The sequence below is a fragment of the Haliaeetus leucocephalus genome, unplaced genomic scaffold (assembly GCF_000737465.1).
Source record: "Haliaeetus leucocephalus isolate CR32 unplaced genomic scaffold, Haliaeetus_leucocephalus-4.0 Scaffold992, whole genome shotgun sequence".
Classification (NCBI taxonomy): Eukaryota; Metazoa; Chordata; class Aves; order Accipitriformes; family Accipitridae; genus Haliaeetus; species Haliaeetus leucocephalus.
The window spans coordinates 2,651,000-2,677,172 of record NW_010973428.1 but is presented as its reverse complement, the minus strand read 5'-3'; the positions used below and the strand labels follow the sequence as shown (position 1 = coordinate 2,677,172).

Genomic DNA, 26,173 nt, shown 5'->3' with positions numbered 1-26,173 from the left:
ATGCTCATCCACTTTCCATTTTTCTTCCTTCCACAGAGAAATGGAGAAACAGACCGAATGTGCTTTAAAAACTATCACCACCACATATTTCTGTTCCTTCCTAGCAGTAAAATGCTACCTGGATATTTTCTGACCTCTAAAAATACAAAAATTTTAGTACACTTCTCATGCAAGTACTACCGTCATAGAGCAATTACTGCAGGTCCTCAATACACTGAATTAGAAGAAGTTTGCTGAGCCCAGTCATGCAGCTGAGCCACTGGCTCAGTGGGACAGAAAAGCCTATGCAAACTACTGCAGTGATTGTACTGAGGTCTCCACTTGAATATGACAAACCAAACAAGATCTTTTCCTAGAATACATAAAGTGGGTGTGTCTACATTAGAAAAGCATTACACCAAGAAGCAAAACACAACATTCACTCTTTTCGGTCTCGGAAAAAAAACAAAACAAAACACCAAAAAAACAACCAAACAAAACCCACACCACACCAAAACAGCGAGGGGGCGAAGGGGGCCAGGGACAGTTCTGAAGTACCCATATCTGCTAGGCACAGTGTACATACAAAACAGTAAGGCATTTTAAAAGCTAAATCCAGGTTCTAAATCTACAGTACTTTACAAGAACAGATAGAAGAAAGAAGTAACAGCAACTTTGAAATAGTTATCCTGCTTGCTTGGTTTTTTTCAGAAGGTAAAATTGCACCTCTCATACCTTTCACAAACAATGAGAAATTCAAACATTCAAAATATTGTGTAATAATACACAATTCATGTTTAAGGCTCAGATCAGACCGTTTACATGGGTATTTCTAGACTGAGTTCCATACTGTTCTGCCAAAGTTTGCTTCACTGTCTGCAGATGCACCTTCTTAACGATACAAAGATGAGCTGTTATTTTCATCACCAAAAAAAAAAGTTTTATTACATCATTTTTTAAACTAAACATCCTACTAAGGAAATGGTTAACTTTCTCTATAGAGACAAAGCAAATAAATGATATCTTAATTCCTGTATTTGTCTATGAAGTTACTTTTTGAAAACAGTAATTTAGCATTCAAACCAGTAACAAGACTGGAAAGGGAAGCTATTAAAAAATTATGCTGAGAAGGAAGGAATGTTCAATACTTTCCTTTGCTTCCAGTCTCACTAATGAGGAATACTGTGGTTCAGATAATTATTTAACTACAGAGATGAAGTAGCAAAAACCTGAGCTTCAACTGGCAAGAAGAGGCCAAAGAGTAATTAGGTAAGTTTGACTTTTTCAAATTGGGTGGATCTTACGGAATTTGCCAAAGAATACTTAAATTATAGGTGGTCAGTGTCTAAGAGCTATTAGCAGTTATCTCTGAGCACTGACAGAAGATGGCAGAAAAATGAAAACATAATTATTCTCTTTAAATTAGGGATTAAAGGAGGAGCTAAGGAATTCACTGTACATAAGCTTTACTTCAATTCCTGTGCAAAAAACAATAAGCATATCATAAGCACTTTAAACATAGCATGAAAATTAGCAACAGCCAACATGATTTGTCAAGAATCAATCATGTCAGACTAACTTAATTTCCTTCAGTGACAGGATAACAAGCCTTGGGAATACGGGAGTGGTAGTAAGTGTCATTTATCTTGACTTCACTAATTGTCAAAAGACTGTCCCAGATGCAAGCATACCTAGCTGAAAAACTATAGTAGTAAACATTTCACTACCAAGCTTCATATAAAGCGAGACCGCACATGGACTTGTCTTGAGTCCAGTACTTTTGAATATTTTCATTAACAACAGGATAACAGAAAAAAGTCAACTTACTGATTTTTACAAAGAAGACTAAGATGGGAGCACCTATTAAGATGCTGAGAAAAAGAATTAGAAATAATCTTGGCAATTTTGAGAACTACTCTAGGAAAAAAAGACAGAAGGCACACCTCTAAGACAAATGTCCTATGCTGTAACTGAGTAACTCCAATCAACACAGCAAATGCAATGTCAAAAGTGATGACCAAGAGGGTGGCATTGCAAAGAAAGATCTGGGTGCTGCACCATTGGGTCCCACACTGAATGTGAGCCAACAAGGCTAATCAGAAACATGTGGAAGAACAACACCACCTTTCATTCTGCTAAGCTCTAGCAAGGTCTGAGTGGATGAACTGCATCAAGTTTTGGGCATGAAGTTTCATGAAAAACTTAAACAAACAGCAAGTTATCCAGGGAAGAGCAGAGCAAATGATAATTTGTCTAAAAAGCAATGAGAAGGGAGAAATCACAACGGTCCAACATACACGTCAACTACCATGGGAATACCTGAATTTACAGTTGTACAGTCTATGTGGTGAGTTGAAGGACCCTACAGTACACTTCTCTCAATTATAAAGAAGAAAATTTCATTTACACAACAAAATTAAATACCACCAACAAAATGTTTTAATAGTAAATACTTGAAAAAGCTGAATCAATTTGCTTAACTGAAACTGTAAAAACTGTCTTTAACAACAGACCTGACAATTATTCTTAAGTGGCATAGCTATAGATGATCTCAGCATTGGACTAAGACTAGGTGACAAGGTAGTTTCTTTGTGCTCTTTTATCTGCACTGTTTCTTACCACTCACATTATTTCTTTGTGTGTGAGAAACATGAAGATGCAACATCACCTCAAATGTCTACTTGATCTTTCTTTAGTGAACTCATATGTACAATTATGCATTCCCCAAATATACCTTCCAGAGGCACTCACTCATTTTAAATTTAAATTTGTGCATCTCCAATGCTATTTATAATATCACAGGACCCTTATATACATACATAGCTCATTTATCTTTCCATAGCCAAGCCAGAAAACTGGGGGTTCTAGCTCAACAAAAAATATCTTTTGACACATTAAAAAGTCAAAAGGAAATGCTGAGGCAGAATCAGAAGCACACAACTTATTATACCTTTTTCTGAACTCCAGTAGCAAATTTAGCACATATTTGCCTATCATCAGGAGCAGATGTTCTTAGGAAGGTTTCTTGCTAAATTCTATTTGCAATTTTGAAGGCCTTTTCGGGTGCAGTCATATCATATACCTCCATAGCACTGCCTCTCATTTTAAATCAAATCCATTTTTGCACTCAGGCTGAAATATGTAGCTTACCTCATTCACACACCTACAAAAATACCATGACAGACAAGACTGGAGAAGGAAGCAGCTTTGCTTTCTATGCACAGCTTCACTGTGATCACGCAGGCATGGTGCAATTTAATACTTCATATACAGTCTAGCCCTAAAAGAACTTATGTATCCATGCCACAGGAAAACCTTTTGCAATATTCACTTTGCAGGGTCTCAAAATAATTATTAGTGAAACCAGATGACAGTAGCAAATATAACGGTGGACAAGATACAGGATACCACTACTTTGAAGCCATGGTACTTTCTTAATTAGAAAAATAGGAATAGGTTTCTCCAAAATACACAGTGACAAAATGTTTCATTCTACTTTATGTTTACAATTACATCGCCACTCACATTGCATCAGCTGGGAGTGGTGATAAGAGAAGAGGGAAGAGGGCTTCCTCCTCTCCCCAAAAGTGAACCCCAAGTATTTGCGCTGCCTCTTAGGGAGTAATCAGTAGTTGGCATTTCAAGGCATTTACTGTTAACTGTCAGGTGACCATTTTGTAGATATTCATGGCTGCAGACATTGAAGCTCAAGATATTATACTGAAAATAATAAAATAAGTGTTGATAGCAATACAACCTAACTACTAAGACATCCATCTTAGTAGGCACAGCAGGTTTTCTTTAAAACAGTTTATCAACCTATCTAGGACAGATTTTAAGGATTTCATTTCTATACAGCAGTGGAAAAGCTGAAGGAAAGATTTGGCAAGTGACCCAAATTTTAGAGACATTTCTATTGCAACACAGGCATCACTAGTTCCTGTGGGGAAAGGAACTTTTTGTTTCTTTTTCAGAGGGAGGATAAGGAATGGTGTGGAGCTGGAAGTTACAAAGAACATTTCAGCAGTCTTGAGGAATCATTTCCAAAAGTTTATTCACTGACAACTTCATCTTTTACATGAGAGAAACGAATAGATGAGATAACCACAGAGACCAACAGTAAGTGTCCATTTAGAACACTGCCCCAGAGTATGAAGCCTACTCCCGTCATTTAGAAGGGCTAATGACAATTACGGAACAGCACTTCCCAATATATCATGCAACCTTAGCCAGGGAGCATTGAAAGCTGATCTTAAATTTGAAAGTAAACTTCTTCCTTCATGTGAAAGAAGATTTATCACTCTGGTGACTAACCAGAAGGAGATCTGGGGATCACAAAGAAAGACTACAGCTAAAGGCACAGGGGAAGGGAACAGTAACCACTGACGCCAAAGATACCAGTTTAAGATACCAAATCTCTTCCCCATGTGTTATGTGAAATAACTAGTGTTCTTGTCTTTTTCTTTTTCTCCTCACAAGGGCAGAACAAGTAATTTAGGTACAGTGATGTCTTTACAGAAACAATCAGACTATCTGCCTGGCTACTACCACTACAATTTTTTACTTTTGGCTTTCTCTTTATAGCAAAAAACTCCAGCTCCACATTACGTGAAGAAATTTGGCATAAACGCAACTTACAGCCAGTTATTACAAGCAGCTTAACAGTCCAGGATTTTACTTGAACTGACACTGTTTCATCTCATGTAGCATCCCTTCTCTTCTGCATGTTAAGTGTGGCATATTTTTAACTGAATCCATGGAGCTTTTCTCCAGTGAGAGGCCCAAGAGACCAAAGCAGTCAGTAGATGCTGGTTCAGACAAGCACACCAGAAAGCAGGTGGGCACTGTGAAAACTGCACCCGAGCTTTGTAGCAACAGGAGTTAAAAGACTAGCCTGTCCTTGAATTACACATTTAACATTTTCTCTTCATGAAGGCAGCAGAAAAAAATACTTTTTAATTTACTTTTTAATTCTCTCTCAGGCAAAAGCTCATGGATAAACTGGGAATTTTTCCTGCAGGTTTGACTGCTTCTAGGTATAGATCTTTACTTTGGAATTACATCTACCAGCACCTCATCTTGCTGCTGCCATGTAGAGGCCCTTCATCATTTCAACAGCTGTGAGCAGAGCAACAGAGCTGTGTGCAGGTAACAACGCTCCTCCCAAAAATGGGAGCCTCCTGGAAGCACTACGGCATCACTTCAGCTTTTTTTTTTTTCCCCATATGCCAAATATCATACCACAGGTGGTCTTTGAAAGGCTGTCACTGCAGCCACTGAACTTGATTTGCCACTCTCCTTCCTTTCTACACTGAGAAATAAAGAAAATCTGTAAAATCAATGAAGCCAGTACCACAAGGCCTAAAAGCAAGGGCTAGCAGACCTGGAACTGGCACACTTGGCAGGCAGGCAATTACAAAGTTGACAGGGGAAGGAAAAGGTGAGAAAAGAGAACAGTCAGCTGCCATTTTCCCTTGGAGCATGTATGAAAATTAATTTCAAACAATATCACAAAGGAAGTTGCCAGGAACCAGTTACAGTAACAGGGGAAATCAGCATTCATAATTCCTATGGCTGTGATCAAATTATAAAGAATAAAGTTAGCCAGAGAATATCAAATGGAATGGCAATTTATTTACTTTCCTTTGTTCTGCTTTCTTCCACTGAGAGAAATTAAAGTGTAAGTTCTTTTACAAAAAAAGCCATAGGCAGTGATGGCCTGTGTATCTGCAGAGATTTACAGCACAAGAGCGAACAAAAAGGAGGTGTAGCATCTTTTATCTCTTAGTGCTTTGTGCAAACCCTGACAGCCTTGCTGCTTGAAACAGCCAAATCACAGAAATTTAAAAAAAAAAAAAAAAAAGCCTGAAAAGGGGCTGTATCAGAAACAAGAAGTAGTGTTCATTTTCTGTTAGTGGAACTTTTAGGGGTCTGGGGAAGGAAGGTTAAAAAAAAAATCAACACAAACATCAACATTTGATTAGGGATCATAACTCATTTGCTCTCTGAACTGAGAAATTCTCCAGAGCAGTTACTTCATGCACCCCAGTCTCTCACTCTTCTCCCGCAGTGACACTAATGTATTTCTATAGTAAAGAGCAATTCTATTCTTTGCAGTTTTGTTCAGAAGAAAAGCAAACTATTGTTTTTCACCTTAGAGCATCTACTAAAACATTGCATCACAAGAACAAAACAGTGCTACAGCAACTGGGCAGATGAGCATTTTCTGTAGCTTAGTGCCTAGTCATGCTATTTTATGCATTTTTGTCTTTCCAACAGGTTCATTTACTCTGGCCACCTTGTCTGTAAAAGTTCCAGACTCCCTTATGGGCTGAAGCCTCAATTCTCGAAGTACAGTAATGATCGAATGCCAGCTCTCAATTTAACAGTGTGTTGACTCTAACTTCAAAAACCATCCCAGGAAATCACCATTGGATGAAACAACAAAACCATGAAATTCATGCCATCATTATAAACTGTAAGCCAGCTGTTTTTCTTTCTGAAGTGTCTTTAATTTCGTTTTATTTTTTCCCTAAGTCACTACACAAATGTCATTGCCAAAGAGTTATCTCTTGCGAAGATGCTGGGACAGTACCAAACCAGTCATAAGATCTAAACATACTTTATAATCAAATTAAACAATGCTAAACAAGACAAGTGATTATACTTAGCTTTATGCCCTGGTCTTCCTAAGATAATCTAAATCACAGTTTCCTTTCACATGTCCTATACAATTGGTCTGAAGCCTGAAAAAGATACAGTTTAGAACCTTTCTGTACCTTCCCCAATTTCCGTTTAAAAACCTCTTGTATTCTGTTCTAGATCTGCCATTCAAAGAGTATCATAACAACTACCAACTAAGTTTCACTTCCCTTGATTTCATGCAAGAAAAAAATAGATATATTCTATGCATACATGGTCTTCCTTCATCCTTGTTACAAAAAAGTTTGAACAAAATCATATATATGATACATATGTCATGATGCATGTATCACTTGTGTAGAAATCCCTTTTCGGTAGGTTTATTTTGGGCTGTGGCTTGTTTGTTTCCATTTTTTTGTGATCATGTCTCCCCTTCTTTTGCAACCTAAAACTTTTGTAATATTCAAGCACTTCTATTTTCAAACTGGCCCTTAACTGTCACCTCAAAGAACATCTGTACGTTATTTACATATAGACTGGCATAATTTCTAGCAGCTCTTACCTGGCACAAGAGACTTACAGCGAGCATGCTGACAGCCAAGTTTATTAAATATGCAAAAGTAACACAGTTAGAGGGCTTAATTTCTTCTGGTTTGCAGCTGTTAATTTTTTGCTCAGCATATAATTCCTCTCTTTTTCTAGAATAATATTCATTAAGCTTCAGCACAACCAACTGGAACCTCCAGGGAACATACACCTTCTCAACAATTTACTGGACCTCAATAACATTAAAGCCTGCATTTGCTCACTAACAAAATCTTCATTGCCTCCTCAAATTTTGATTAGGAACCTTGAATATTAAAGACTAACATACTTAACCCAGTGCATCATACAGTCATAGACTGAAGCATAACCTTGGCTTATTCCTAAGTTCAACTCCCTTAAAGATATTAACCCCACATTAGCCAAAGCTATCTTTCATTCGGTTATCACGTTTTTCGTTGTTTACTTGTTGCATGGAATCTCCACGCAACTGTTCCTTCACGCCTCTTCTAGTATGAACAGATTGCCTGTTAACCTAAAACCAGAGGTTCACTGTAAACGCATGGAAAAAATTAGTTGCTCTTCAGCCACATGACAAGATCATTCCACTGCAATGCACTACGGATCACTGCTACCGTCTGCAGATCAGCGTGTGTACTAACAACTACTCACGCTCCCAAATGAATATTGTCTTTTATCCCACAGGAACAGGTTAGTAGCCATAGACAAGATCAATTAGCTGTCGTATTACACAAGCAGACTACAGTTCTACCCTCCTATTGCAGTCACTTACCAGCAATGTCAAAATAAAACCACGCTCTAAGTTTTAGCAACGCTATTCCCTCTGACACTTTTCCTTTACTGACCCAACCCTAATCCATAACTGAAAATAACTTTTAGCTGGTACCTTCAATTTATGAGGCTGCTTCAGACAAGGAAAAGCACTCCTGAAGTATAGAAAGCTAGTCTATATTTTAGACTTTTCCACTCAAACATATTACTGAATGATAGTTTAAATAGGAGTTTTTTTCACAGGATAGAAAGCCTGCTAGTCCTCAGAACCTGATCACAACTCCCAAAGATTTCTCCACAGTCACAAAATCCACAGGTTGGTTTGGGGTTTTTTTGCACTCTTTTCCAATTAAAACACCTGCTGGCACCGTAATTCAAAGGGGGCCCATATTTTTAATGCTGTTTGCTAAGAATATCCCTCCCCTCCACCCCTCATTTCAGTCACACAGCCATGAGAAACACTTGCAAAATGTGTATTCAGGTTTCACTGGCAGAGTGTGAGTTTCTCCCTATGAAACAGATTACCACACCTCTGCAACAGAAAAAAGGAGAGGAAATACACTTGCTTTCCTCTAAAACACAGCTGTGCTCTCCTCCTCATCCCATAGCACCTGAGAGGCCTGAAATCTTGAAGTTTATCATTCCAACAGTCAGACAGAACTCAGTCATGTAGCAAAAAGGGAGTTTAGGCAAAATGAACATTTAAAAAAAATTCTAACCTAGTCCAAAAGTCATAGAATCCACTTGTTTTCCAACTCTAAACAACTGTAACTAAGCCTATGTAAGGGCCTTATCACATCAGCTTGAAGAGAGACAGGGCTCATTGAAGGTCATATCCAGGTCCAAATTCTTCAACAAAAACCTCTCAATTGCCTTCCTTATTTCCATTTAGAAGTACCCTTATATAGAGGAAACAATGTTTTGTTTCTCTATTATAAGGGATGAGAGTCTTACAAAATCTGGCCATTTGGCTAAATCATCTGCTTACACATAACAGCTGAATTGTTTAAGACTATATTCTTCTCATTGATGGCTATTGGAAGAAATTCCAGAGCTAGTTTATCACTGCACTATTGGGCTATATGAAGTGACAGATAATGGCCTGCAAATAGATATATAGCTATTTCAGTGAAAATAGCTGAGGGACTGCTGTTAGCTCCTAATGCAAACACATAGCAAAGAAGTGAAATTCCATTGAGAGGGTTTTCTTTTTTCTTTCTCGCCTCATTTTTCCCCTCTTCCAAAAGAGGAAAGTGTTGTGCTTGCTAATAAAGAAATACTAAGCGGGGGCCGGGGTGGGTTGGGGGGCGGGATGTATTTTGTGTAATCTGTAATTTTTATTCCTTTATTATGCCTCCATCCTAATCTCAGAGGAACCCAAACATTAAGAAAGGGGTAACTTTCATTTAAAATCTGAAGTTTAAAATTTGCTTTCAGTAACAGAAAGAGGAGAAAGACATTGTTTCAACTAGTTTGCACTAGTCTGCAGTGTTGGAACTTGCAGAAAATTAATACTTCTCTTTGTAGCAAACAATAAGAGAGAATATTAACCAAGAGAGTTACAGTATTTGATATGGAACATTCAAAATTAAACATGAAGGGTGACTGATTAGTTCAGGGTTAATAATGCTTTCTTCCTTAAAAGGGAAAAAAAAAAGAAAAAAAGGCATAGTTCAAACCGAGTCCAAAGATGGCAGGTGACAGAAAGCAGTGACCTCATATGACTGTTCTAGGACCACATCCCGAAACCCAGCACAATTAGCACTAATTGGTCAGCAGTCTCAGCGTAAATGCCAAGAATTGAGCAAGCACTGAAAACCAAAGTCTCCGCCTCTCCCCAGGAAGGATGCTCTCTTCAGGTCAGAAATTTGAAACACCAGTGCAGAGAAGGCAGCACTTCCCCTGTTAGCACAACACCGGGCCTGTAGATACAGAGCTCGTCAGCAATTGAGGAGCATCTACAGCATCAGCAGCATTTCCATTTGTTACTTCACTTGCGGCACCTACCATATTTACCATACACCAGAAACTACCAGTAAATATAGTTTCACTATGACTATGAAGAATTGCTTTCTGCAGCACAACACAGGACATCAATTATCAGGAACACCATTGACATCTTCCACCCACATTCAATTTCCCAGCTATGCAGGACTGCCTAAGTTACTTCTGCTCGGAAGTAAAACGCTTTGCAACAAAGTGTATCAAAAGAGTGACCGGCATGAAAACATCACGGGGCAGCCAGAGAGCCACACAGGTCTGCAAGCAGTGGATATGAAATAGGAAGCCTGCAGGGCAACTTTGGAACATTAAGTCTCGTAACAGTTTATCTTGATTAAAAACAGAGCGGAAGGCAAAAGGGAGGGCAGAACTATTCCAGAGTCCCTGATGACTAGCAGCAACAGGACAGCTTCAAACAGCACTATTTTCCCAGCTACACAGTGAGTGCAGGTTTCTTAAAAATAAGCTCGAATGATCTGCATGAGGCAGAAGACGAGAAAGACAGTCAGTTCTTTAGACGGGAACTGGTGAAGTACTATGCTGTTTTAGGCACCTGTTTTACTGCTTCAGGACTTCATGAATTTGGGCAGGGTAATTGAGCCCTAAGGGAAAGAAGGAAAAAAAAAATTGCTCTCTGAAAAATGGCAGCAATCAAAAAGCACTGTGGTAAAATATTACAGTAAGATGGTCTCATATATCAAATATTGATCCAGCTCCTGTAAACACGCGAAGTTCATGGAAGTCAATTTTCCCATTAATCCTACATTCATGCCTTAATAGAACTACCCCATATTTTATATTCATTTTCATTCTCGCTGCAATAGCAAAATATTTGCAGCTAAAAAAATCAGACTTGCCTTTAAATGTAAGAGGATTCTAAAAGCATGTCCTGAAATATTTCACTCATCTCTCTCTCCTCCTTCCCTCCCTTCCAAAATACTGCTGAAATGCTATTAAAAAAAAAAGTTGTATCTTAGAACCCATCTTCTCTCCTCTTAAGCTGCATTCTGCTTGCAAACGGGAATGATTCGTGCAGCAGTTAAAAATACTGGATTTATGAAGCTTTATGTCCTCTCTCATTTTGTTTCTCCTTGTCCTCTCACCTTAGAGAAACCATTTTATTTCTAGAGAAGCCCGATACATACACAGAGCACTAGAGAGCACAGTCTTCTGTAAAAAGGGGTTTACAATAAAGTACCCATTTATTATACAGTTTCATTTGGCACTGATAATTAGACAAATGGTTACATTTAGGTCAGCCTCATTACTCAAGATGTGCACAACCTTTCTCTGAAAGGGGCTACTGGCATGTTCTTCTTTTTGAGTTTTGAAAACATCATCTGAAAATGCAGAAGTAAGTGGGGGAGGGCCAGGTTAGATGACAGGAAGTTTTACACTATATTAAAGTGCCTTCTCATCACAGCCACAAAACTCAGACATGCACCAAATGCCTGACTGTACCATATTTTTACCATTGAATTTACACTACAAAAGGATTCGCAAATGAACATGTGCTATGGCTGTACAGCAGACTCATAGCAGGCCCAGATTGAGACCAAAATTCAGCAGAGTACTAAGAATTTTTCACATGGGGTAAAAACATGAAGTTCCTTTTGATAGGAAGTAGGCGACAGTCACAGCTGAAAACTGCTGCATTATAGTTTTGCCTGTTTCAGTCTTCACTCATAAGCTAATAGGGCACTAGCACAGAGTATCCCAGAAAATCGCAAGTTGGAAGACCTCTGGAGGTCACACAGTCAACCCCCCTGCCAATTTCAGGAGCCAATTTCAAAGCTAGGTCTGGCTGCTAAGGACCTTATCCACTACAGTTTTTAATACCTCTAGAGATGGGAATACAACAGCCTCTTTGGGCAGCCCACTCCGGTGCTCAGCTATACTTGCTGTGCAGAATTGTTGCCCCTACACCCAATTCCCCTGCTGCAGCTTGTTCCCACTGCCTCTTTTCCTTTCACAGGGCACCTTTGAGAAGAGCCTGGCTCCATCTCCATCTTCTGTAACAACCACCCCCGAGGTAGGCAGTGACAGCATTTGGAAACCCCTGGTACCAATCATGGTATTCTAAACATGACCTCATGAGTGATAAGTAAATGGGAATAATCACTTCTTCCTACCCAATAGCTACGATCTTGCTCACACAGCCTGTACCAATACATTGAGTTACTCCTTCTCACACGCAAGAATTTGCTTTGGGGTCTTTTTGTTGTTTTTTAAAAACTTTATGAGATTCCTGTCAGCCAATCCCTCCCTCTTGAGGCCCCAGTGAATGGGAACAGATTGACTATGCCTCCACAATCTGATATCATTCACAAACATGCCGAAGGTGCACGCTGTTGCACTGTTCGCATTCATATGCTAAACAGTACCAGTCTCAGTCCCAACCCTTGAGGAACACCAACGGTCCAGCCAGTTTTCTTGCCACCTTTTGGCTCATCTGTCCTATCCATATACCCCCAATTTGACTATCAGAGACCGTGTCAAATGTCTTTCTAAAGTCAAGAACAGGGAATACTACTGCTTTCCCTCCATCCAAAGACACAGCAGCAACTTTCTTGCAGAAAGCAATCAGGTTGGGCACTGGCTCTTCACAATCGCCTTGTTCTTTTATGCGTGGAAACGGCTTAAACTAAACCATTGCTTGGGGACTTACTAAAACATTTTCTTTAAGGACTGAGAACACATGGGTTCTTGGGGAAAAAAGATTTAGCGAGCTCCTAAATCTGACTATCAAGAGAATACTCTACCTGTAAGTTTCTCCCTGAAATTCTGCCCATTCTTCTCGGCTCCATCTCCAGTCACAACCAGATTCTGTATCTCTGGCAATCACTTGTCTTCATGAACCAACTTATCCTATCCCCAGAAAGAAGAGGGGAGTTCTCAGAATCTCATGTCTCTCTGGTTCATCAAAAAATATCCCTCTGATATCCCACTGCTCCTTTTTTTTTTTTTTTTAACCAGATCCCTCCAAAATTCCAAAGGGAATTAATCCAAAACATGCTAACAGTTAACAAATGACATCTTGCCTACAGACCAAAGCCCCTAGCTGTCTTTGTCTGTCACTGATAAATTGCATACGAAGGTGCAATCTGAAACCAATGGAGAATTAAATTCCGTTATAGCTATTATATTTCCAACTTGAATTTCATTTGTTGTCCATATTTCTAGTTTTCATGTCTTTTGACTTACTGGATAGCCATTTCCAGGCTTCAACTACCTCATTTTTTTTAAAAGCCATTAAAAACTTTCTCCCTTCAGCCTTCCATACCTTCTGTAGTTACTGTGATTATTCTATAATAAATGTCAGTAACAAATCAATTTTAATCTCTCAAGACTTCCAGATGCCTATCATTTCAAGTATTCTCCCACAAGTTTTCAGCTTTCCAACTTTTAATCCATATCCAAAAAGAAATGATGTCCATCTCATTCATTTTAAATGATCATTGACTTATGTGCATTCTTAGCCTATTCACATTTCTACAAATGATAAGGTTTTCTTGTCCCTTCAGTCACTAAACACCATGTTGCACTTTAAGCTCTCTAAGACTTCATTAGTTGTATGTTAAGTATGTTCTGCTTACCATACACCCAAGTCACGTTTCATCCCATTCCTGCACATACATTATCTCATGAAATCACAACGGATGCCAGTTCTTCTACAGTCATTTTCAACACAAACAAGGTGTGGATGTTTGGAGGTGGAGTGGTTACAGTTTACACTTCTCAGTTGTCTTCTAAAGCAGTAAATCCTAAACTCATGAGATGCTGATCATTAGATATTATTTACTAAATCTACTGTTTCAAAATAGGCTTTTTTTTCACCAGTGCACTTTTAGCCTCCTTGTATTTCAGTAGATAACAGTCATTATATCCAAAATTCCCTTTAATTCTGGCCTCCTCCTTTCTATAAGGTTTTATGGTAGATCTAGATCTATTTAGAATGTCCCTTATACGACTAGAACAATATCAAGCACTCCAGACTTAACTTTCTCATCTAAAAAAATAGAAACTGTCTGCATAATTTAGCAATGCTTTTGACAACAAAGGCACTGCTTCATTTTCCACCCAACATCTAGCTTAATATAGTAGCCTACTTCAGGACATGCTTCAAAAATTAACTTTTGTTCTCACTTCTACTGCCCAATATATATGTACTACGTCACTGCTGTAATGCCTCCTCTTCATCCACAATTGTTTACCTTGTATTTCATACCTGAAAGTGATCAAGTGCCAATGTTTTATTTTCTAAATCAACTTCAAGTCATGTAGACATTAGAAAACTTACCTTCATTGAATTCACTGGAATCAGGATTAACCTACTCATTTCTCAACACAGCCTTTCACACTTTTTTGCCCCACCACCCCATGATCTTCACATTTTTATCAAAACTTCATAGGAACAGAGCCTTTGCTTCTGCTCTCAAAATTCAACATAATGTAAACGTCCTTCTGGAATGTGATCACCAGTATCACAGCAAAAGAGTATTTTGGCTGACCCAAGCATTCACTGTGCTTTTAACTCCCTGTGGTTTTATAAATTTAACACTAGCCATAAAAAAATGAAACAGCAGAAAATGAGAGAATTGCATTTTAAGTTATGTATTCATAAAAAAAAGACCAGAAGATACATGTTTCTGATGCATCATTTCTCTTCACAGTTGAGGAAGTCAGGAACTCACCTAAATTACCATGTATCACTTCAAGAGTGAAGACTCATGTTGGATTGGGTTTGAGATTTAAAGTATTTTATATGAAGGGGGTTGATTATTTATTTTTAAAGAGGGTTCTTCTCAAGAAGTCCTCACAAAAGAAATAAGAAAATACTCTCAGCTACTAGCTATTTTCCTCAGTCTGTTCTCCAGTGCCTGAATGCCCCAGTCCCTGAATGCTAGCAATGTATTTAAAAAATACCCCAGTCAAGTTCCACAAGCAGGATACATATTTCAAGGTAATAATTTACCCATCTGACAGAGATGCACTATCCTTTCACTTCTGTCAGGGAAGCTAGAGAAAGCTTCCCAATTTTCTACTTCATTTTCATAAGTAATATTGTAGTTCTGGTCTCTCAGAAGAGATCTATCGATTTGTACCTTACCATGATTTTTTCTGTTCCCAATGGAATTCTAAATTCATTCTTGTTGGATATACCTAACAGAAGACATTCTTTAAGGAACAATCCCATATTAGCAAGAACACAGAGCAGATGACAGCCCCTATGAAACATTTTACTGGTTGTTCACTTTGAGTGTCAAAAAGCTGCTAACAACAATAAAGCAAGACTTATTACACATTGTCCTGACAACATAATGCTAAGTGTACATAGTTTGCCCCAGTATGCCACTAATTTCAGTGTAAAAGAATCAAGTAGCAATACTAGTGAAAAGTTACATCTGGTAAAACTCACCTTGGTATGAAGAAATCAGCGAAAGAAAAAGCAGCAAAAGAAGAAATACCCTAAACCTTGGATTTCCTATTTTTCAGCAATGCAGTAATATGTCAAAGTGTTTATTTTTGTTTCTGCTTTTAAGAAATTTGCAAAATGAAGACTACGACTGCTGAGTACTATTACACAAAACTGCTAATAAGAGGAACAATTATGACTTTCCCCAGTACAGTTCAGTAATAAAGCCTTGTTTATTCTTTTCTAAACACTGCAGTTTAAAACAAATACTAACTTCAAGAATTACATTGGCACTTTTTTTCATGTTTATTTCATTTGCACTCTGTTATGCTTCAGAGGACACTTCACATGAAACATTTAGATGCTAGTTCATAAAGCAACTACCATGTACACAATGCAGAAATTCATATACTGTATAGTAAGTAGCTTCTCTTTGGCAGAACTGAACTATATTAGTATATCAGCAGAGTTCACAAGACATGTATGAACTTGTGAAATTCTGAAGACAGAAGTATACAGAGCACTACAAGAAATCCTTCCTGACATGCTGTCATAGTTGCTTTTAATTTGTAATTTCCATACCATTTTCTCATCAAAGTATTAACATTTCCATCACTAGACTCCCATATATCATTGCCTTACATTGACACCTGCTGGAAGTGACTGGGATTGTAAATGATTCCTTTTTCCTCAGTAAGTGTCGGATTTAACTCTACAGGCAGACCAACAATTCTACTTTCAGTAAACTAAGCACAGACATCTGAAAAAGCTAAGCTGCATGACCTTTTAACAAACAGAAAAACATACAACGTGTAATTTTAAGCTACGCAAAAATTCCCAAGGCTATCACTGCATGGATTCTCAATCAGAAAATATATTTTAATAATAGCCTTTGAGAAGATTTTTACAACCCCTTGGGTAGATCTAAACTCAACAAATTAAGTATCCAACCATTTACTAGGCTCTCAGCCTAATTAACAAATAATTATTACCGCAAAAGTCACTAAATAGTTCTTGTGTGACAAACGTTGTTACAAACAAGCTTATACACAAAAATGTGACTAAATAGGTTTTAAAGCACTTTTAATTTCCTAGTGCTTGTGAAAAGACAATTAAAAACCATGCCTTTACACTAATGAAAAGAAATTGCCTTATTCACAAGAGCTAACAGGCCAGTTTAATGATAGAATTGATAAAGACAAGAATAACTGAGGCATGCTCGTTAAAATAGCTTGTATGCATACAAACTACTGTCTATCATTATTCATAATGAAGATACATGTCTTAGTACAGCTTTGTAAACAGTAGCACACTGAAACAACCATTTGAAAACAACGTGATTTTCCCCATATGCCAGAACTTCCTCTACAAGCTTCACCATTATGAACCAGATACCACATTATACCCTTTTCTTACTTCCAAACTCTACTATAGAGGTGGGATCTCTTTTATTTGATGTCATTTTTGTATTTCTTGCAATAGAAAACACATTTCAGATTGAAGCAAGTACGGTGAGTGACGGTGGCTTTGCTTTATTGTCGAAACAAGACGTGGTCATGCACTTTGGTTTTCACACACCTTGTACGCAAAACTCGGGTGTAGTTTCACCAAAACACACAAACAGTTTTAAAGTATCACAAGCAGCAAGACTAAAAAAACAAGTTCAAAGGCAGCCAAATAGAATTTCTATAAGGTTATGCCAGTATACAGCTGAAGACCTCTCCAATTTTATATTTTTCCAAAGTTACTAAGTAGGATCCTTATATTAAAGTCCAATAATACAGCACAGTATGACCGTTCCACACAAGCACCAACACCGCAGCAGTAACAACTTGTGGACTTTACAGACCAGTTTGAATTTCTTTTATTTATTTATTTTAATCTGTTGAGTGATCAACCTACTTAAAAAAATGATTTTTACTAGGTAGCTTAGATAATTACCACAGTATTAAAGTTCTGAACTGCAGAACCTGTGCAAAAAAAAAAGTAAACACTGTCTTGGTGGAAGCAGAAATAGTCAGCCACCAAAACAGGTAACAGCAAAAACACCAATATGAATGGTAGCCTATCTCAACATGCTTTTCTTCCAACTTTTCCTTATTTTTTATTTCTGAAAGAACTCTATAAATGCAGGCAGGTGAAGTAAAAAATTTCATGGCTGCGTATTAATCTGCTGAACTCATTCCTAATTAAAAGTTTCAAAAAGCTCAAAAGCAAAAACACTGGGCATAGAAGAATGCAGTTATTCTACATAATGGGTACCCAGGAGTTAAAGTACTGCATTTACCACAAATTAACCAACTCCTTTGGAAAAGGAGATGTGGTAGTATTTTACAAAAGATCATTCAACGTTAACAGTTTCCTTCCAGACACTTAAATGGCAGGCAAGAGAGCACTTTTTTTTAAGGAATGTATCCCTCTGACAAGCACAGGGTTTTTTTGTATTGCATTCTTTAACAAAACACACACGAGAGCATGGCAGGCTTTAAAAACACACTAGATACTACCAAAAAATATCTAGGCTCATCCCATTCTTACTTTCTTTTCTTTTTATCTCAGAAAGACAACAGAGTTAGCATTAGACACTCTCGAGATTTAGGGCTTATGTTTCTTACCTTACAAAGCTTCTGGTAACGGGGAGAAGAAACTGCCATCCTCTGTAAACGATGCAACAACACCACAACTTTCTGCAGAGATGTTCTCACGACAGCCATCATTTTAAGTTTGCCACACTTCTGAAGACACCTCAGAATTTGCATTATAAATGAAGAGCAACTATCATTTCCTCCCGGTCACTGGACAATGATTTGCCAGCTTTCTGAGCATGCTCTCTTCCAGGACTGCTTTTGCGAGCCACAGGCTTTATACGTTTCAAAGGCAAAGGAGGTTGATACAGCATAAGTTTCTCTCCCAAAATAACCCCGCGAAACAAATGCAAAAAAAAAAAACAACAGCCTTCACAGATCCCTCTAACCAGTACTGCTCAGGTCTGCTTGTGCAGAGGGTAAATGAAGTTGTTGAGCAGCCGAGCGTCTGCCACCGTTCAGGAGTGCACTAAATAGCCGGGAAGGGTTATTAATTTAAGCCTGAAAGCTGCAGGAACAAAAAAGGAATTCCTTCAGGAACACAGCTCCAGTGTATCACAACAGTTGTTCTCCCCTAGTAGCTGCTTTCTATCGGCAGACCAAGCATTTGCTCCCTCACTCTGGGAAAGGATGCTCTCGCTCTCAGACTGAACGCAGCTCTGGCAGAGCTATGGAGAGTGAGTGAATAACAGACTCTGTTATAAATCTTGAGAGAGGAGCAGAGGAATACCTGCCCTAATTATATCAGCTATATGTTAAAGGCTAATAAATCATACAGGAGCTTCTCAAAACTAATTACCCAATACAAAAGGAAAAACTGCAGGGGGTAAACCCCTCTGCTATGAAAACTCTCTTAAAGCTAATTTAGTCAAAAGGACCTCAAAGGTTTTCACTTGCACCAGAAAGTAGGAACGTTTTTCGGGAGCTGTTTTCAATTAAAACCTTTTCCTGAATGACTTATTAGGACAAGAAAGAATAGGGTTTTGACAAATTAAAAGCATACAGTTGCACCATCACCCCTTTTCCTAGCCATCCTTGAATCCAAAGAGCTAATACCATTTTGATGCTTTTCCAATGACAAAGCAGAATTATTTAAGCCATCTACGGATGGCAGTAGGACATTCAAGAGCGTGGAAGTGTTTTGCTACCAGCGAGGCACTCCCAATGCAATACAGCCAACATACCCCTAGGTGTGGCGATACTGCAGCATAACAAGAGACAGCTGTTTCTTATTACTTCCAAAGGTACTATGATGAATCAACTTAAATCTGTATTAGAGAGGCTGTTGTAGCAAAGGTTCAGGGAGGCCATTATCGACACAGTATGTGGCAGACACCATTACAAGCAATTGTATTATTTAATGTGCATATTGCCACATGAACAGGTACATACACTTTTCAAGCACATCAATCAGCACAGTATGGAGGCACCAACTATGGGTAGCACGGCAAGTTCATATGATCCTAGATAATGCATCGCTTAGATGCCAGTGCATTATACGCTGCTTTGCCTCTTCTCAGACACTTTCCATCTGAGGGGATGAATGCCAGGTGCAGGTTCTTCATAGAGCAGATGTAAAAACTTTTCCCATCCAATTCTGCTAACAAAACCTTTTCATCCTCGTTTTTAGAACTGAATCAATGTAAACACCTTTTACCTGTACTCTGTTTTGTTCCTGATCCGTCCAGCACCGATGACAACATCATTCTGAGGAAACAGAGCCTTCATTCCACTCTGTATACAGAAATCTTACCACCTGTACTCTCCACCTTGCCAGACACCTTCTTTCCTCACCTTCACCACTTATTTGAACCACCCCCCTGTACTCCATTGCTCCTGACTTGTATCAACTCTTCTCTCCCACCACAAGCCTGTTCCTTTAACCTACCAGCTCTAGCCTACCCTCATTAGCTGACATGCTGTTACCAAACATCTTTTGAAGAAGCCTTCGAAGCAGCACAAGTCCAAAAACACCGAGGCATTCAGAAATCACTGTGCAAGAGCTCAAACCTCTTCTGTGTAAGACAGAACCCACGGTCCCCACCTGCCTTCTTTCAGGTCTGCTTTTTTCCCTCCCAGCTAGTAGAGAAGTTTGAATCAAGCAATGAGACAAACAGCCCACCACTGGTCATGTCAATTTTAATTTACAGTAAAACAAAACTTTCAAGTTATTTTGAACACCTTTACATCTGCAGGCACAAGACTTCACACACATTGACCCAGCATTACTTCTTACTATTTCCTAGCTCATTTTCTGCATCTTGCTCCAAATTAGGTTTTAACCTCTTTCAGGTGGCTGCTAAATATTTTGCAACAGACTGGAATGTTTCAGCTAACCTGAAAGGAAAGTTGTCTGCAACCTTTAGATACTGAGAGAATGAATTAGAAAGAGTGATGATATAATCGTGAATTTCCTCCTTTTCAAAAAGAAATTATTACCACACTCAAAGTTTGCATTATTTACATAGTACTGCTGCTGGCCTCAGATGTCACAATGGAAGGCAAAAAAAAGGCTTCAACAGTGCCCAGATCACTGATTCCACTGTAGAGTGGCTTGAGCTGCAGCCAAACAAGTTAGCCCCAAAATGTAATGGAGGATAGTCCTCCCATGCACACACACAGATGTCAGTTTAACAGATGATCCTATTTTGAAAAATACATAACATGTAACAACAACAAAAATTCATCATGTTTTGTCTATGTTCAGCACATATTTCACCAAGAATTTATCACACCTTAAACTCATAGTAAAGTTTTACTCAATGCAAGACCTTGGGGGCAGAGGCATCTTCACATAGAGCAGAGAAAGTCACAAGCCCTGCATTCTTCTTAAAACCATTTAGAAGAAATACTTCTTCACATATTGAAAGCACAAAGAGAAGAACGTTGCTATTTTATACCACTCAGCAGGGGAAGAACAGGAAATGATCTTTATTTAATCAGATATTAAGCTTAAGAACTTGCAAGGGAGTGGGCTGGATTATTTTTAAGGTACAGCAAGACATTAGAGCTTCATTTTGTTTTCAAAAGTTTATCTCAACAAATATTTGAAAACAGAAACATTGATTTTTTGAGTGTTTGCCAGTGTCATGATATGAATGTCTTCAGTTATATTTAAAGTGCGATTGAAAGACAGTAGGGAACAAAGTTCATTTCAGAAGCCGTTATGCTATGATAGTCTTTGACATGCTGTACTTCCTTTGGTAGTTGAAAAAAGCTCATAATATTATGTAAAGTCATGGGTGAGTTAAGTGATTATGCTTCATGCGCACAGCGTGTAGAAGCATACAGTCACAGAAAAAGATGGACAGTATCAGGTAATGGGATGCTGAACAAGGGGAGGCCATGCCCAAGCACCTACATCTGCCTTCTCAATGGTTACAAGCCAGGACAATGGGCATGGTCAAGAGCTGGCTGACCATAGACCATAGACCTTCTCCACACAGTGGGCAGTCTTGCCCAGCAGTTCTCCCCTCACACAGCACAACTCTGGCAATTTTAACCAGGCTGCAGTACAATGAAGAAGGGCGAACAATCTTCCATGATTAAGGTGCTTCACAGCTGCATAGAGCCAACAAGCAAATTGTGAAATAACAGCTTTATCTTGGTGTGATTGACTATGCAGAAGGCAAAGTAATGCAGAAATAAGTCTATGCACAGCACTGCCTCATGTTGTTAGCCTACTGTGGTCCCATTCTAGCTCTTCCACCTCCACTACACTACTTGTTTGGAGTTTTTTGCCAATAGAAAAGGATAATATTAACTTCTAGGTGTTGCCATTACAGACTAGTTTAAGCATGAGTTACCTGACTGACCAGAATCATATAAACATTGGTTAGTGACATGTCATCTTCAACAGACACAAGCTTCCACAATATATTGTTCTCTTCCTTATGATTACAGTGAGTAGCTTGCTATCAGATACTTTAAACTGTCTTGTTTCATTTAGATTCATATAGATATGTTCAGATTAACAGCACTACTGAAAACTTTTTTTCATTATAAGCTGCTCAAACCCCATGAACTTAGACCACAGGCAACATTATTCCAAACCCAGAGTGCAGGATTTAGTAACTGATATAGCCACCCAGTTCTGTGCATAGCAAAATAACTGTGCTAAATGAGGCAATCTAATTGAAAGAAAAAAAATATTAAAACATTCAGGAGAAAGATGACACATGAAAAGCGTTCACATCAGGTAAACAGGACAAAGGAAATCCATATATCTTAGAAATACAAAATCCTTTTAGCCAGTGATGCTCAACCTTTTGCTGCCACAGACTCAAAGATAGTAATTCTTAGAAGAGCTGTCAGGTCTCCACACCCTTTCCTCCTGTTTTCCCTCAATACACTGTACCCTTAATGCAGACTGAACTCAGCTCCTCTCTCTCCCTCCTACCTCCGCAAAGGAGATGTATGGGATATGCAAAGGCAGAAACAGCCCAACAATGTGGTACTCAGCTAGTCTGTGCTTCTTAGACAGGGAGAAGGGATCTCATTTCTAGATTTTAGACAAGCTAGGGTGTCCATATATTAAAAAGGACTGTAAGTGGAGTCAGTTAGTCTCCTCAGTTATTTCTCAGGTTTCCAGTCTGTGCCCTGCACAAGAAGGAAGGCCAGCTGGGGAGCTGCTGGGCAGCAGGAGAAGGAGAAGAGATGATCCAAGCATGACAACTTCTTGAATTGCTGTAAAAGCAGGAGGAAGGCAGCAGGCAGGGATAGGAGTCAGTGCAGCCCAGGAGGGCTTTACTTGGAGGGAAGTAGATTTAAATTGTTTGCTTGGACAATCACACAACATGACTTGGTTTAATCAAGTATACGTTCCTGAATACAGTCACCCTCCGAGGACATTTAAGAGCCCTCAGTGCCACAGATGTCCACTAAATATGTGTTTCAAACCTTAGGAAGAAAAATCTGCTTCCTTTACACACCTGACTTCTAAAATACTGGTTTTTAAACACCTTCCAATAGGCTGCAGGTTTCCCCACTCTAGCAGATAGCTTTCCTTTATAACATTTGCCATTAAGAAAAAGCAAGAATAACAGCAGTATATTTTGTTTCTCACCTGCATCTGCTTTCTGAGTTCCCTTATGCAGGCACTGTCCTGAGCAGTGTTCTCACGCTGGGATGCATCTGCTAGAACATTAACTGTTGTCTCTGCCTCTTGAAGCCACTTTAGGAAGCTCTCCAGATCCTTGTGTGAGGCCTGTACTGTCTTTAGCTCTGTCTCCAAGAAATTCTGCCTATCAACAGCTCTGAAAACAAGACAAGTGTCAGATTATTCCCCCATAACATACAGCATTACATACATCATAATGAAACTACTAAAAGGAAATCTGAAAGTTATCTCTTAAGAAACTATACATCTGTCACAGCTTGTTTTATCATTATTTATATCACTGTTTCTCTGGTTATTATATCTATAGCTACCCACAGATGTTCTAAACTGGTTATATATGTCACAGCCCTTTTTAAAAAGGCATGTGGAAAAACCAAAGTTATTAATTAAAAACCTAGCTTTTCGAGTATTACCATCATGGACTTATGCTACCCCAAATGGTAGAAGCATTATTCCCATGTGTGAAAAGCGTGAATGCTTTTCCTCATCAACAAAAAATCAAACAGAATAGAAGTGCTGAGGGTTTGAAGGATTTTTTTCTTCCTCTCTTACAGTGGGCAGAAATATTTCCCTAAATTTCTAAGAGTTCAAGTGCTGAGGGATGAAAAGTCAAATACCTGTTTCTCTCTGCTAAAAGACAAGATTTTTGATGCTATCACTTAGACAGAATAATACACTGCCATCGTAACAGCCATGCCATGCTCAACATCCTTAAATCTAAAAAAAGACTGGCAGAATGTAGTCCAAATTTTCAATCAATCCAAAAGATCTCTGGTTGGTACAAACACAAAAGTTTTTGTTTGTAAGAGGATTTTTTAAGATGCAAGGAACTAATTTAAAACCTTTGGATTATATTATTGACAAGCAACTTCAAAAGATTTCCTAGAAAAAGATCATGTTGTATTTCTGCATAACAGAACTGTTTCCTTGTCATTGAAATGAAACTCAGATGTGAAACTGCTACAGTCACCTCTGATTAACAATATTAATTAAAGCATGACAGACTAAATATCATCCATTTGAGGCAGTTATTCTGCAGTATCCCTTTTCCCAAAATCAGGACAAAAGAAAGAAACAAGCTGTCCCACACAGCACACTGTACAGAAATCCCTAACAGGGGTACCATCTAGAATGCTGCTGCTAAATAAGTAGCAAGTTCAATTTTATTTTCACATCAAGCACTAATCATATTGTAAGATTTCAGGGGTAAAGTGATATTTAATTTCAAGTACGACAAGGCCAAAACACTCAGCATTTGATATTTTCACATGAGTTGAACATGTTTCTCCAGACAGGACCAAACTTATATGTCTTCTGCTTCCTCCTAGTCTACTTCGGCTTTCTTTGCTCCTTGCCATGCTGTGGCAACAGTACTGCTCAGCAGCATTAGGGAATCACTGTGTTTAGAGTCACAAGTTCAAAAGTAACTAAAATATTCTTTTTAGAAAAGAAGCTATAGATGTTCATTACCATTCAGGATGGTATTTCAAAGCAGGTATTCTGGTTTGCTAGCACATCAGGACAGACAGATGCAAGGAAAAGCTGTTTTCCTTCAAGGGCAGTAAGAAAATCTCATGCACTTCCAATTCTGCCAGGCGTACATTCCTAAGTATTAGCATAACCAACTGAATTTTCTAGAGACTACTTGCAAAAAGATAGTGTTGCAACCCCCACTTTAGAAGCTTAGGTTTTATGTCACTTGTTAATAATTGATTTATCCAAAATGAGATTGTGTGAATCACTCCTGACTTAATGCTCACCCAAGTTTTGGCTACCGGTAAACGACTAGCAGGGCAAGAAACATTCATTCTTGCTTCTCACTTGAAGCCCTGGAATGCTTCACCCAACTCTTGAGAAAAAATAATAAATAGCATGCTAGAGATTACAAATGGTTTGATAGATATTGCCTAGAAAAGATAACAAGCACCAGCTCAAAATTAGAGCACACCAAGGAACTGCAAGAAAAATGTAAAGTAAAAGCAGTTATGAGCTCTGACTTCAAAACCCTTTCCCTCTGCAGGGATTTTCTTCCCTAGCAGGGGGTTAAGGCCAAAGGTGGAAGAACAGGAGTGACAACAGGAAGAACAGACTGGTAATAAAGGTGACCTTCAAAGAAAAAGAAAAGCCCCAAAGGATGAAACACTCTAAGTGACCCAGATCTCCAAGCCTAAGTACTGATGTACTAGATGGGACTTGAGACAACCTGAACTTTGTAGCTAATAACATTCATTGAAGAATGACATCTTCAGCCTGAAGTTTTAATTTCTCAAACTTTGCTTGGTTGAAATTAAAGGAAAGAATGAAATCCTATTACAGTCCCACTGCTGTCATGATATTTGAATTAAAGCTGAAAATCATCCCTTTCACTAAACACATACTCCAGCAGCCTAAATTAACAGATTTACAACTAATGTTCTAAGATTACATGGGTGCTTTTAAAGAGGACCTGTATAGCAGTAGCAAGCAATACTTTTACAGAGCGGACACAAATACTTTCATTTCCTTCCAGTAAAGGCTAGAATGTAAATGTAAAACAGAAAATGATGGAGAGTTCTGTACTGCAGATTAACGACTACCCCTTGCTATAAAAAGATAACTCACATTTTCAAAGAATTCTAATACAATTAGAACAGTCTCAAAAGACAGAGGGTCCTTCCAGGACGTAAAACTTACATTTAAGGAGAACCTGGAGAATCCTTTACAAATGTGGCTAACTTCATTTAACACAGTGATAGTGGAGAAGGTCTAAGCAGATTCTATTAGCAAAGACACATCCAAGAAAATGAAAATTGTAACTCTATTATTTAAGTTGTCATGGCACTGTTTCAGATTTCCACCCAATTATTTTTTCAGATTTAAACTAAAAACCTGCAATGCATACAAGCGTGTGATAAAAGAAAGTCAGAAAATAACATCTGAGACTGTACAGACATCAACTATAATCCATTACGGAGGCAGCAGAAACACAAAGAATTACTACAGTTTCACCCTAAAGTATAAAAACAGAACATAAATAGCCACTGGGTAGAGTATCCATTTTACACAAAGTCAAGCTGGGGAGCTTCAATCTCTTAATGCCAACAGTTTTAAAATAAG

At 38.5% G+C, this 26,173-nt stretch overlaps 1 protein-coding gene across 3 annotated transcripts in view; it reads right to left on the bottom strand.

Moving 5' to 3' along the window:
• Positions 1–26,173, bottom strand: part of UTRN (utrophin) — a 387,621-nt gene that overhangs the window by 198,551 nt on the left and 162,897 nt on the right. For all 3 annotated transcript variants that reach the window (XM_010584498.1, XM_010584499.1, XM_010584501.1), the window contains exon 51: positions 23,024–23,213. In XM_010584498.1, the coding sequence (XP_010582800.1) occupies positions 23,024–23,213 (190 nt within the window). The remainder of the gene's footprint in view (positions 1–23,023; positions 23,214–26,173) is intronic.